Genomic DNA, 14563 nt, shown 5'->3' on the forward strand with positions numbered 1-14563 from the left:
AAACACCCAAGAATGGTCCATCCGTGCAAGATTTTAATTATAGTTTCAGTGGATTTTGGAAAGTAAGTTGGTGACTTGGAGAGACTGTTTCTCTTCCATCTCTCTCACTGTACTTTCTCTTTTCTTTCTTCTTTTTTAGTTCCACTTTCTCACTCCTTTCGTGTTCCCTTTTTCTTTAATATACTCCCGTTTCGCCTAATACCCCTTCGCTTAATTGCTTATCAGTACAAGATAATGTGACGTGGCCGCCGTTTTAGGCGAATTGGGATATACCCTTTCGTCAAATCCCATTTCGCCTAAACTGGTTGAATGGAAAATATTTGAAAGTAGGGAAATTATGGTCTCTACGTCGTCTGTTTTGTCATGTTAATTCATCTTTAATTAACGCTTAAGGTTAGGTTAATAACACAATACAATAACCCAGTCTAGCCGAACCTTACCTTACTTGTAGCTTAGCATACAACCAATAGGCTGTTATATTGCTGACTATTTGGCTCATGTGACTGTTCGTAATTAACATCGACACATGTTACGAATTGTTTACGTTGATCACCTTCAAAATTTTCCAAACTTGCAATATTTCCCTTCCAACCGGTTTAGGCGAAATGGGATTCGGCGAAATGGGGTACCCCATTTCCTCTAAAATGGCTGACAGCTGTCAGATCTGATTGACGGGTGCTGATAAGCCATTAGGAGAAATGGGGTGCTACAATTTCCTTTACTCTTTATGTTCTGTTTTTGCTTCCTTCCATATTTTCTCTTTCAGTAACGTACCCCTCTGTCCCCGCAAATCAAAGCTTCCCCCAGCCATATGAGTAGCATAGGGAAAGTAGGATATACGTGTACAATGTTCGGGGCATTTCCTATCAAATCATCATTTGTTATTACTGTTGAGAGCCGCCGTGGCCCGGTCGATAGGAGATACTGGTTCGATTCCCGGGATGGACTATTTCATGTGGGAATTTTTTATCAACGCCCCTTAATGGAGCACCTCTGGTGTTCACACAGCCTCAAATAAAGAATGGAGGTAAGAAGGACTGTAGGTCCTGTCCCAATTAGTCAATCTGAGCATAAAGTGAACATAAATATATTTTAATATTAACTCACTGATAGACATTAAGTTAACAGTAACACACAATTTACATATGACATGCCTATTTAAGTACCATGCCTGAAGACACATTGAGGTACACGCAGGGTCCCACTCCTTCCTGATCTCGGACATAAAGATATTAAGGATGTGTGCAGCTACATACACACAAAACATTCCCGCCGGATTTCTACCTCATTCACGATTATTGGGTGTCGGTTAGTCGATTTAGTGAAGCTCACATTGTAATTAGGAATTGATGCATCTGGATTAATGATATATGTTCACGAATCTTCCAGAATATTTTATTATCCAGGTGGGTGTAACTGATTGCACCCTTGTTAAACAACTTTCTGTCAAGCCTCGTCCCTTCTCTTCTGACGTCAGGCAAAATGCCATCGTTCTTAGGTTTAGTTCACTTAACGTAAATACACTGCTGCTTTTCTGGACTTGACCAAAAAGGTATTATTTTTAAGAGACGTGAACATGACAAGCCTAAACTAACAACGGTAAATGTCTGTTATATTGGAGACACATTTCTATCGGATATTTTCAGTTTCAAATGGTTCGTACTTACCAATTGTGCCCCAATTGTGTATTGCAGAACATAGTTGAAGGTGCCATTATGACTTTTACACGAAAATAACTTCGATTTTTCACATTACGAGTAATTCTTTTGGGTCCTTTCTTCCGTTGCGGAACAAACAATATGACGCGCACAGCTGTGGATCATCACACGTCGTGCTTGTGTTTTGTCAATTTGGAGTGGGGTATGGAGTTTTTCAACCTTCTTAACCGAAAAATATTTACTTTCTTGTTCATTATGCCATCACAAACCATTGACGGATAGCCCCAAAAACCATTCACGATAGCCCCACGGACCATTTCCGGCAAGGTTAGGTTAGGTAAGCATAGTTAAATGAAAAATTCTCGTAAAAAAAGGCACGTTTGGAAACACAGGCGAGACCGCGTGACTTTCGATGCTTGCGCCATCTGCAGGTACATAATGGAAACAACGGCATAATGTTGTCGCTTTGCACAAACTGCAAGTTTATTATATCAAAAGTGCTTATTTCTTGTTGTGCAGCATTCTACGGTGAGAAAATATCTCCACGAACTTTCAAAATGCTACAGAAACTCATTCAAGCTTCTGTAAAAATGAAGAAATGTGTCTCAGATATAACAGACATTTACACTAACAGCGAAGGCATTTTTTGCCTGACGTCTGATGATGCAGGACGTGGCTTGAAAAAAAAAGGTGTTTGAGAAGTGTGAGATAAGTGAGACTATCCAAATTCTAGAGTTTAAATTAAATGTTTTTTTTTATGTAAAAAGTTGTGGCTGGAGGTGCTTATCAACTGATGATGATGATAGAAAATTATTATCGAAATCATTTCAGTCTCGTCCATTCAGGTATATCCGTTGCTTGTTTACGATAGAATGTGGCTGGGCTCGATGTATTGCAGAAAGGGGGGAGGGGATGCAGGAAACGGTGGATTAGCTCTGCCATTGCCGCGAGCAGGCGATGGACAGTCCACGGTCGCAACGTCACGTCAGGCCCTTTGCTGTGGTCTGTCGGGCGTGCTGTTTGGCAACGCGCACAGCTCCCGGCGAAGCGATTTCCATTGGTGCGTGCGCGAGTGTGTAACGAGCTTGGCTTTGTCGCGAATTCAGAACTCGCAGTGTTTATGCAGTTTCCACGCTTCGTACACAAACTGCAAGCGACAACGTATGCATCAACAAGCGTTTAGAATTGGCATATATGCAATATGGAGCAGCCACGTATCTAGAAATATATTTCTGGGTGTCCGAAACAAGTTTCTCAGAAATAATAATAACAATAATGTAAATATTCAAATTAATGCATTCGGATAATGTATATGCCTATTCATAATATTTAGATTAATATTTTATTATTATTACGTGAATAGGCAAAAAGACGGTATAAAAATGGAGATATTAATTATCTAGCTTGTGTAAAGATGGCCGAAATTTGTATAAAAAATATCCTGTAAAGGAAATTGTCAAAAAGATTAAGAATTGGATGTTTATTGAATAACAAAATAGGATGTTATATCCAGTTGACGAAAAGTAAAGTTCCTAATTAATATAGGTATGCCCAAATGAAAAGGAGAGTACAGTTATATCTGAAGAATATTATATTACAGAATATTGGCATTATATAACATGTGAATTACAGTTAATGTGTAACATGATACCTACATATAATTGCGATTGATATTGATGCACTGATCCCAGCGGGTAGGAAGGGAGTGGATGGCTTCAGTGTAGAAACTCCTGGATTGCTTACAGATCCAGTTTTCCACGGTGTTCTGCACTTCCTCATCGCAGGTGACCCGTTGACCTTTCAGTGATTGTTTTAAGGGGCCGAAGATACGGTAATCACATGGGGAAATGTCTGTGCTGTACAGAGGATGTGTGAGAACTTCCCATTGAAATGGTCTCAGCAGGTCGAGGGTCTTCTTGGAAACATGTGGCCTAGCGTTGTCCTGGAGCAGCAACGTGTACTTGCCCTGGTCGTGGCAAGTCCTTTGTGCTTTCGCATCCCGCCTCATAATGCTGACACCAACGGAATATGGTGCAACATGCGAGACACTGCTCCGTAAACGTCCTTCATCCTGCGATACATTTGTGAAGCATGCTCGCCTTCTGAGCGAAGAAATTGGATTACATCTCTGCGCTGATCTGGAGGAATCCATAATGCACCCGTCCGCGCAAAACAACTCTCGCCAACTGAGGAAACAACAGAAGAAGCCGTTCACTACACCTGCAAACTGGGACAAGAACCGCACCATCTACCGGCAAACATATTTACCTTCTTCGATTAGATACAACGCCGCTACAGCAAAGGTCTCCTTTTCATTTGGGCATACATATTTTATGCATATTATAAGTATGAGTGTGCATAACTCTTCTTTGGTACTGTCATTGAAATTCGTATGATCCCAATGTAATCCTTGCCTTCGTGTAAGTTCGATGTAATTAAATAACCCACGATTATACAACAAATACTAAACAAGTATATTTTCACTATTTAATTTTAGTACCTGATAAGTCTTTTGGTAAGGTCCGGACCCCCCTGGATACCCCTAAGTACGCCATTGATTAGTAGTAATAATTAGTAGATTGGTAATAATCAGAATTTTGATTTTAAGCTGGCGAAAATAAACGAGTTGTGATAAATTGACATTACTTTATTCATACGGGTACCTTAGTAGCAGTGTGGTATTTCAAAAACAATTCCAATTAGGGTAAATTACTCATGAAGCATCTGTATAGTATATAAATTTTACATATAGGTGCACCTCATACCAAGAGCAAACACTTGGCAAGCAGAAACCAGATGGAAAATTCCTCCTCACGCCCCTCCCCCCCAATATTACCCTGCTTAGGAGTCAACATAGTCTAGGGTAGAAACGTCTTTGGTGGTCTATGCAAAGGGATTTACGAAATATCGATACTTACATTAGCTTCTTAGATCAGATCTCATAGTTCTTTACAGGCAAATGCTGGAATTTCTCCCTTTATCTTATCTAATGTGGGTTTAGGATGTACTAATTTAAGTTTATATCTAAAACTATTAAGATCTTATTTACTTCAGATGGTCTCACAAGCAGAGGCGTCTCGTGAACGCATGCGGTGCATGCTGTGCATGCGTCAATTGTGGGAAAAAGGACAGCTTGCTCTGCGACGACATTCATGAGCATTTCTACATTCTAATTTCTTCATATAGGAGAAGTATTTATTTTACACGACAGCGCTGAACTAAGCTTATATTACATTTCTTGGATCCGAAGTGAAAGAAAGTAATAATTCTTTTCCCACAATTGATGCATGCGTCACTTCAGATCCAAGAAATGTAATATAAGCTTAGCCTAGTTCAGCGCTCTCGTGTAAAATAGATACTTTTCCTATATGAAGAAATTAGAATGTAGAAATGCTCACGAATGTCGTCGCAGAGCAAGCTGTCCTTTTTCCCACAATTGACGCATGCGTTCACGAGACGCCTCTGCTCACAAGCAGTGATGTGCAGTAGACTATAAGTTTACGTCTACATGCGTTGTCTACACGTAATCTACGTGTAGATTACATTGGGTTGTATTTTACATAGACTACGTAGACAATCGAAAGTACATTAAAATTTATTTTCAAGGGTTTCATGAAGGGAAAGTGACATTTTCAACTATATTGCTTCCTAACGAAATAAAAAGAATCCTATTTACAACAAAATTTATCTTCTCTTCTATTATCAACTATGGAAGAAGATAAATAGTATGCAAAAAACAACAACAGATGGCAGTCGTGAGGCAAGAGTGGTCTTTTCCCCATAAAACACTAGAATATTTCCCTCATTAGGTTTTTCCTAGGTGAGAAATTGTTCGAATTTGGAAGAAAGAGTATGAAAAGTTCTCCTCACACATCAGCAACTGATACGCAGTATAATTTTATTTTAATTCCACGGCACCCTTTGCTAAGTTATCACCTTTCGCCATGTTGTTTACATAGATTACGTAATCTATGTGTATAAAATAGTCTACATCTTCTTCTAAAACATCTCTCCACAATAACAGATTTTACAATTAGTTATTACAAGGAACCATCAAGATCATTAGCATTAGTACATTTCCTTCACTCAGAAACATTCAGGGTACAAACCAAAAGATAAAAAATATAGCAACGGACAGTTCGACTGCTATTGAAGCAGTGGCGCTGCCGTCTGTCGTGAAGAAAGCCCGTTGATTTTTTCACAGGGGAAGATGATCCTGGAGCACATGCTTTTATCTTTTTTCCACAAAAGTAAATTATTATTATTATTATTATTATTATTATTATTATTATTATTATTATTATTATTATTGGGACTAAGAAAGTATCCTGGTAATAGATTTGATTCTCTCTTATTAGACTACGAATTTTGTTGATTTAAATACCATATCACTAAGCTGACAATATCCTAGCAACACTGTCCTAACAGCGTAGGCAAGGGCAGTGAGAAAATTGCACCAGGGTAAATGCCGGGATTGAAATAAAGAAGAAGGAAATTTCTACTTACTGTTAGTTGGAAACATTGTTTCCGGGTGCTGCTGGGTTGGAAACACTGCTTCCACCTTCGACGTGCTCATGTGGAACATTGATGAGACCTATGCAAAGGGAGAAATGGGAAGGGGCTGCGTTCCGCTTGGCCTCCCCACCCTCTCCCCCCAAAGCCATTCAAGAACTTCCCATCTTCCCCGTTTCCCATCAACGAGAGGCCTGGAGGAACTCCAGATAACAAGCCAGGAAACCAGCTCGCAGGAACCAGTTTTGGGGAGTCAAAAATGTCAGAGGTCACAGTGGAAACTTTCCTTGTGACTCCTGGATTCGGACGGAATTCCCAGACCGCCGAGAGCAGTTTTAATGAGGGCTTGCATAAAAAAAAATCCATAAAAGGGTTGTTACGACTTTGCATCAGATAGACCAGGGTTGGGAGAGAAAGATGTCCACAAAGCCTTTTGGTCAAGTTCACTTTCCATAGGGTTACCAAACGTCCGGTTTTCCCCGGACATGTCCTACATTTTAGCCTCATGTCCGGCGTCCGGGAGGAATTTCACAAATATCATAAATGTCCTACATTTTGAGCGTCACATAATATTAATTAGGAAAATACGTAACAGAAAAAAGTCATGCAAATTACAAGTCTATGGACTGCGCTTCCAAACTCAATTGTGAAATTTATTTTGATTCAGTCATTGCACAAAAAGAAAAAAAATTGCCCTGCTATTAAACAAACGGGAAAACGGATGCAATTAATGAACAAAGTTTTGGGACCACTTTCTGATAACGTCACTGTTCAATGCCTGAGAATTTTTTGCCTTAGGGTTTATACTGATGGAACAAGATGTTGCCCATTCTTATTCAATATAATTTGATTGTAAAGCAGGGGTATAGAGAACAAAGTTATTCAGGGTGTCTGCCAGTCAAGAAAGTCATGGAAGTCAAAAATCAACAAGTACGTCAAGAAGTCAATAAAAAGGCAATACATTTTTCTTGTGGTCAAGAATTTTTGCTATTGATTGGTTGATTTAGTTTATTTTACTTCACTTTTTTCTGTCCATTTGGCTAATCGCGAAGATGAGGATGAATGATGGTAAGATAAAATGGATGAAGGTACAGTCACAAACATATAGGGACAACCGGCAAAAGCCCCACAAAAGATTACACTGGCTGTGAGTCCAGACGCCAAAGCCTCGCTTGTCTGCCAAACGCAGTTCAGGATGCATTAATACGAGAAAGCAGATGTAATTCTCTTCTTAAATTCAGCTTCAGTTTTCATCTTAACTGACCCCTTTGGTAGGGGTTTTCGTTAAATAAATATGTATTTTCTTAATTACTAATTTCCAACTTTACCTAAGTAGGGGTCGAATAAACAAACGTTAAGAAAAACGGAAAAAATGGTCTAGAAAAGTCCAGAAAAAGTCAAGATTTCTGGATGTGTTATTTTGGTAGACACCCTGTTATTGAACTAAAAACTACCCAATATGAAACCATTTTAAATTACAGTAATTGCTGAATATTTGTTTGCCATTACAGGTCATAATTCAAACGTTGAGTGAGTACTTTCATTACCATCAGCACAACAGACTCACGAGAGAAATGATTTTTTTCATAAAGTCTGTAAAATGTTTGGTACTGGTCCCTATAATTCCAATTAACATAATTATAGTTTGACTAAACCTGAAATTTTGATAAAAATTGTCTCCTCTGAGAAGTAGGCTAATTGGTTTAGATTCAAAGATTCAAATCTCAGTTAATATTACATGTCGTCTCAGAGGCGTACCTGTTAACATTTGTGGGGGGGGGGGGGGTTGACGCAGCCATATTTTCGAAGCAGATTAGTATTCTTTACGCGACAATATTCACATTATGTTAAGAATTCATAGAGGTTAGTCCAGTAAACTTTTCATGTAGTTTCATTATTAATAAATTGGAAATTGTAATTTTTGGGGATGCTATGTACTGTATCAAATAATTAATAATTTCGCTCCGAACTATATCTGCAAAATGCAAAAAAAATCATTTCCATCACTGGCGTAACTCGGGAACTAATTTTGAGGAGGCAGAATCGAAGTTGGGGGCTTAACTTTGGGGGGGAGGACTCGAAAGGTTTTCTATTTCATAAAAATAGCGTCGTGGATTTGGATTATTTGCTAAAATATAACTGTTAAATTTCCAAAATTTCAAATGTTCCTCTTTAGTACTTTGGCCCTCAGGTACAGTGGGAACCATGAATATCACCGTGAAAATTGTTCACCACCATGTTCGTGCACTTTATTTGAACCAATAAGAGCTTCAAGAATTAAAATAAAACTCAAAACAAGCTGTTGACAACTTCTGCACCAGCATACATAAAAATCCATCCCTTAAAAACACAGAATGTAAGAGAAAAATTAATGAAAATAGTCATGGACAATTTGCACGGTAATACACATGAATACCAGGAGGTTAACAAAAGTGCTCCAAACTGTAAATTTTAATAAACCTGAACATTTTGAGTGGGCAAGTGCTCCGTTGTTTCCACCAGGCTACATATAGGTTTTTCATGAACCAATTTTACAACATTAGTTGAAGGACACCGTGACATTCAAACTTATGTATTGATTCAGTACGTGCAGAGACATCTATTGGCAGGAAAGGGAAAGCGTTCTGATTTAACAACTCGATATAACAGAAGTATGAAAACATATGACAGAAATATTTTTTAACTTTATTATTACTAACACTCTTTTGGACGAAATTTGAAGCTGGCTTCGAGCCAGTGGCGTACTGTCTTAGCTAGTAGCATCCAAGCATGTAGGGTCCTAATATAAATGCAGAATTAATCATATTTCCGTGAACAACCATCAATACACAATAATGCATAATTTCAGTGTCATGTTTTGTATATGGGTTAACAATTTTTAGCTTGCCGGTACAATATTGTTCCTTCTCGTCATGCATCCTACTCGTATTCAGGCCGACCTCCGTGGCGGAGTGGATAGCACAACGCGCTACGACGCTAGGAGCCCGGGTTCGAATCCCGGCCTGGAAATGGGTGTTCTTTGTGAGTGTCCCTTCATCAATTTCATCATTACTCATCCTCGCGATAAGCCAACAGTGAAAGAAGAGTGACCCTAAATGTAAAAAATTAAACCAAATCTTATTTCGGAAAGCGTTATTTTTTGGTATGTTTTTTTACGTATTTTTACACTATTTTATAATTTCAAAACTTCTCTTCCTTTCAGAATTTTAGTCCAAAAATTCTCTATGGAATCATGATAATGTTATAACAATTTTGCTACAATCTTCTATTAAGTATTTATCGTATTTTACTTCCTAACAAAGTTTACAGTAGTCACATGTCAGTTTTGTATCCTCTATTTTTCAAATGTATAGATAAGAAGGGGACGAAAATTATTATCACAGGGTGGGGTCTGCACATATTCCCCCATTATCGTATGCGATAGTACGCCCTTGTATAATCACTATTACACTATTTTGATATTACTTTCTGGAATTGGAGACTTGTCTCTGTTAAAGGGAAATAAATAAATTAATACTCTTGCTTTGTCACACTTGGTTAAGACATGCCTTCGTTTGTTTGTTTGAATTCTTGTTTTAAATCCATTTTATGCACAGCAAGGCTAATCGGTACAGAGTCTACAGTTTTAAGTGGGATCCAAACCACTGTACCATGTGCCTCCACCGGGCATCGATCCCGGGGCCACTTGATTACAAGGGGACGCCACAAGCCTGAAACACTGCTGACCATTGAATCTCCGATCTCGGTAAGTCACAAAACAGCATTCATGAGACTCGACCACGCTTCGCCCAGTGAAAAAGCCACTTGGCAAGCCCTAGCCCTGAAAAGGGCTGTTTTTGATAATAAAAGTAGGCAGCTAGATCGATATGAATGTATGAAAAATAAATAGCTTCCAGCGAGAGATCACTTTAATTAATTTTGAATGTTTTGTCTCTACTCCAACACGGCACAACCATTATCGTTAACTCATTAATTGGATATTAATGCAATTTACCTTGCTCGTAAATGAAGTTTTAATTTTTGATTAGTTGTCTGACATGGAGAAGCCATATAGAAAGTAATCCAGTTCTGGCTGTCAGAGCCATCTAATGTTGTTAAAAAAAAATTAAATGAAGCCAGTTTGTCAGAACAATTTGTTAGAGTTTCATTCTGCTTCTGCGACTTTTATTGAAAGCAATGTGGTATTTAACGCTAATCACCAAAGCTGAAAAATAATTTCCGAATTCGATCCGCCTATTCTCGTTAGCTAGCAATATCTCGCGAACTGGTAGAGCTAGGAATTAGTTCACGTTGTTGTGACTTAATTTAATTTTAAAAGGGGTTTTCAGCGTCACACGCACACAGACACACCTACAATATAACATATATTACTTCAGATATTTGTACAGTTAATGCATCTTCGAGGGTGTAGAGGTGCCTCTTTCTCAAGATACCCAAATGTCAACTTCACATCCACATAGTACAGCCTTGACTGCACTAACAAGGCTTTGGCGTCTGGACCCATGTCCAGCATAAACCTCAATGTGACTTGTGTCCTGTCCATATCACAAACATTTATGGACAGGACATCATCTCATCACTATTCATCTTCATCTTCGCAATTAGGCAAAAGTGGCACAAACGCAAAGTAAAACAAATCAAATCATTTCAAGGTGGTTGGTAACTTCCTCTTTCAGTGGGGTTGTTCCAACCGAGAGTTGTACAGTCACCGGCAATTGTGTGTTGCCTAACTCTACAGCGGTGGTAGAAGTTGCAATTGAAAATTTTGCTAATCCTACCTATCACCGTAGAGTTAGGCAACACGTATAACGCCTTGCAGGGAAGCGAGTATTTTGGGATCTACGTGCCTCATTTTCAGGGGTGCCCCACAGGCGCAGACCGCGTCATCAAGATTTTGGGGGGGATTTTTTCCCCTTCAAATAATATAAAATTCAACATTTATACTATAATTTTTCTAAAATATATTTTAAAAAATACACCTTAAATGCACTATATTTAATCCATTACATGAAGAAAATAAAATATTTTGGGGCAAGGGTTCTTACAGGTGGGTTTGTGGACATAAGTTGCGTCCGCCCAACTTTGCTGGGATTTCTGTGATGGAAATTTGACGTGAACAATATAATGTTGGACACAAGTTGCATTACGTTATCAATTAACCATTGTTGCTATATAAATAGCAATCTGTAGACTTCCAAGGGAATTGTAACGGGTAATATGTATTATCGAGAGGGGGTGGGCAATATCCAACTATTATATATTAGGTCTTACTTAAATTGACACGTGGATTCTGGGGGGGGTTGAGAAGTAAACGTTGGCGGGACAATATCCATATCAGTCTTAGATTATGGCGGATATTTTAGTTAGGGGGCATTAACCATTAAATTGAGGGGGGTGGTATCCAATTATTGTGTATTATTATTGTCTTAGACTGTTGTGGAAATTCTGGTGTGGAGACTGAGAATTAATTTTTTTGGAGGAGGCAATATCCACTCTTCAATATCAACAGTAAGCGTAAAATTGGCATGAAAATTTTGGTGCGAGGACTGAGTATTAAATTTAAGGGGGGAGATATGAAGCTCTTGTGACGTTTTGTACTGTAGCTGCATTACAAGACAAGAACGATATTCTCGATATTTATTAGTAACATCGCTTGTTAGGAATATAATGCTTAGCGTTGGTGTACTGCTTAATTTAAAGCAGATACATCATTTGAAGTATATATTTCTATTCCCAAGCAGAGGGGACGAGTTCTTCGAAGGAGAAACCGTATTATATTCTCGCCCTGAGATTAGAAATTTCTAGCTAGGGTTCTGTAATGTCTCGTCAAACAATAATTGAATCGGTCACATGGCTTCAGCATGTTTCTTGGTTTTCCCAGGTTGAATTTCCTATCTTAAGTTGTGAAACAATTTGTGTTAAATACTCAAATTGTGGGTTTTATAAATCTTATTCTCCACTCACAAACACTGTTTGAATACATATGTATATACGTAATTTATTACATATAACCAATCAATGTGCTAGCTTTCCGTTATTTCGAAACTTGAACAATTAAGAAAACGTGGACAGTTTAACATGCTATTGTATTCAAATAAACATCAATTATTACGAATTCATCCTAACTATTTCGGGGGGCGGGGTGATGAACGATTTTGAAGGGGGGTATTGGATCCACGATCTTGAGGGCGATGGGCACTCCTGTTTAGGGAGGAGGGGTAGATCAAGTATAGTATTCAGTAAAGCTAAGGAAAAGTTACTTCTAGTAGACACGCTGTCGTAATTAAATACTTTATGGGTATTATGACATGATTTGGGGGGATGCGCCATTGGCCTTGGGGGGGATGGGCACCCCTGCTCGTTTTTATTGCTGGTGACTGTACAAGAGACTCGGCATAAAATTACACTACATATTAAATGACAAGAATTCTTTTTCCAGCAAAACTAACAGTATTACATTCCCTTGTACGAGGGTAGCTTGAAAAGTAAGGTAAATGAAGCAGAGATGGCAGCACCATAATCAAAATCGATGCACAGTCGATATGTCTGATCCTTGAAACGAGCCTTTGGAGAGTTTCAGCCCAGTGCGTTGTGAGTTTTTTTGTTTTTAAAATGATTTCTCCTGGTCTGCTTCATCGTTATGGAAAATCGTTGTCCTCCGAGCCATCTTTGAGGTTAGGGAACAAATGTAAGTCAGAAGGAGCTAGATCGGGCTAAATGGGTGGATGATCCAACAATTCGAACTTAAGTTCATGTATTTTAGCCATAGAAACCATTGACGTGTGAACAGGTGCATTGTTCGGGTGGTTTTGTCCATCAATTTTGAAAACGCTTGCACGTTCACCTACTTCGCGTGATCAAACAATAACCTCACAACGCACTGGGCTGAAATTCTGCAAGGGCTCGTTTCAAGGATCAAACTTATCGACCGTGCATCGATTTCGATTATGGTGCTGCCATCTCTGCTTCGATTACCTTACTTTTCAAACTACCCTCGTACATTTTTACAACTAGTAAATTTATCATCGGATATTAAATTCCAAAATTACCTCCTCTGAATACAAGTTGTAACTTATCATCGGATAGATTCCAAAATTATCACCTTTGGCTACAACAATTATCATCGGATATTAGAAATAAAAGCTAAAAGTATACAGAGAGAACAAGAGAAGTAACTCCTCTTCTTTCTTCAGTATTTTGGCCCTCTAAATGTGTAAAGTTAGGGTTACCAAATTGCTGTAAAGGAAATGTAGGACATGCTGTCCCAAAATGTAGGACATTAAGTCAAAATGTAGGACACAACACATTCTCAATAAATAATACATATTTCTATAGAACACGTTAGAAAGTAGTTAAATATGACACTTTTCAGATTTAAAAAATTTAATTCTCAATGAATTTTTAAATGCAAAATTTCAAAACTCGCAATCATATAATCAATACATCTCTTACTACATGATTTAAGTGGTAGCTACAGGTAAGATATCTAAGTCAAATCATGTAATATATTCGAAAAGATTTTGTAGTCATTTATTAATGTATCTCATTGTAATACCAATCCCTTGTTCTTGTGGCTTACTTCTTCTTCTTTTTCGCTCACAGAAAAACACCGGTCAAAATGGCGGGAAACCGAAGCTGGACCTGAACGTGGAGGCGGCGTGGGCGCAAGGGGTCACGGGAAAAAACGTCACGACAGCCATCATGGATGACGGTAAGCAGCTGCAATCAGTAAATTGAAGTAGTAGGAAAGGGATAATCCTTTCCATTGTCAACATATATTTTGTAGCGAAAATAATAATAGTTTTGTGTATTCTGTTTTCAATCCGGTAGATGGAGCGCTGCTATTCAGTAACTGTGACGTAATTTTTGTTTACAGAAAGCGAACTGAATGTACTCGCATCAAATCCTGAAGCTAGGATTGTTTAAGATGTACTGCGCGAATCACACTTTTTGTTACAGGATGAAGACATATGTAATAATATTAACTTCATATTTCGTTAACACAGGAATATGTTTTACATAGAACGCTTTATTACATGGTCGGACGTATGTAATTTTGACTGCATTTTTTCAAACTTAGTTAGGAAAGGAAATGACATGTAATGATGTCCAATGAGTAAACACAAAGAATGTGAAAAGTTTTCTTAACCCGTAAGGACGCGCATGGGTTAAAATTACCCAGGTGATTTTGCGATATATCCTTTGATCATTTCCAATGAGTGCCTGAGGCTACCCTTCCCAGTGCCCTTCCATTAAACCCTTTCGACTTTCGAGACCTTAAATCAGCCGGGAGACTTCGTAAGGTCCTCTCGCAAGGACCGTAGAAACACTGCCTGGGTAAATTTCACCCAACGCGCCCTCACACGTTTGTTTGGTACATCAACATCAACAAG

The 14563-nt window shown here is 38.5% G+C and overlaps 1 protein-coding gene across 1 annotated transcript in view; it reads left to right on the forward strand.

Moving 5' to 3' along the window:
- amon (prohormone processing protease amontillado) overlaps nt 1-14563 on the forward strand; it is a 322809-nt gene that overhangs the window by 194104 nt on the left and 114142 nt on the right. Inside the window, exon 4 of the mRNA XM_083137814.1 lies at nt 13773-13881. Within this exon, the coding sequence (XP_082993940.1) occupies nt 13773-13881 (109 nt within the window). The remainder of the gene's footprint in view (nt 1-13772; nt 13882-14563) is intronic.

The sequence above is a fragment of the Lepisma saccharinum genome, chromosome 16 (genome assembly GCF_977018435.1).
Source record: "Lepisma saccharinum chromosome 16, izLepSacc3.1, whole genome shotgun sequence".
Classification (NCBI taxonomy): Eukaryota; Metazoa; Arthropoda; class Insecta; order Zygentoma; family Lepismatidae; genus Lepisma; species Lepisma saccharinum.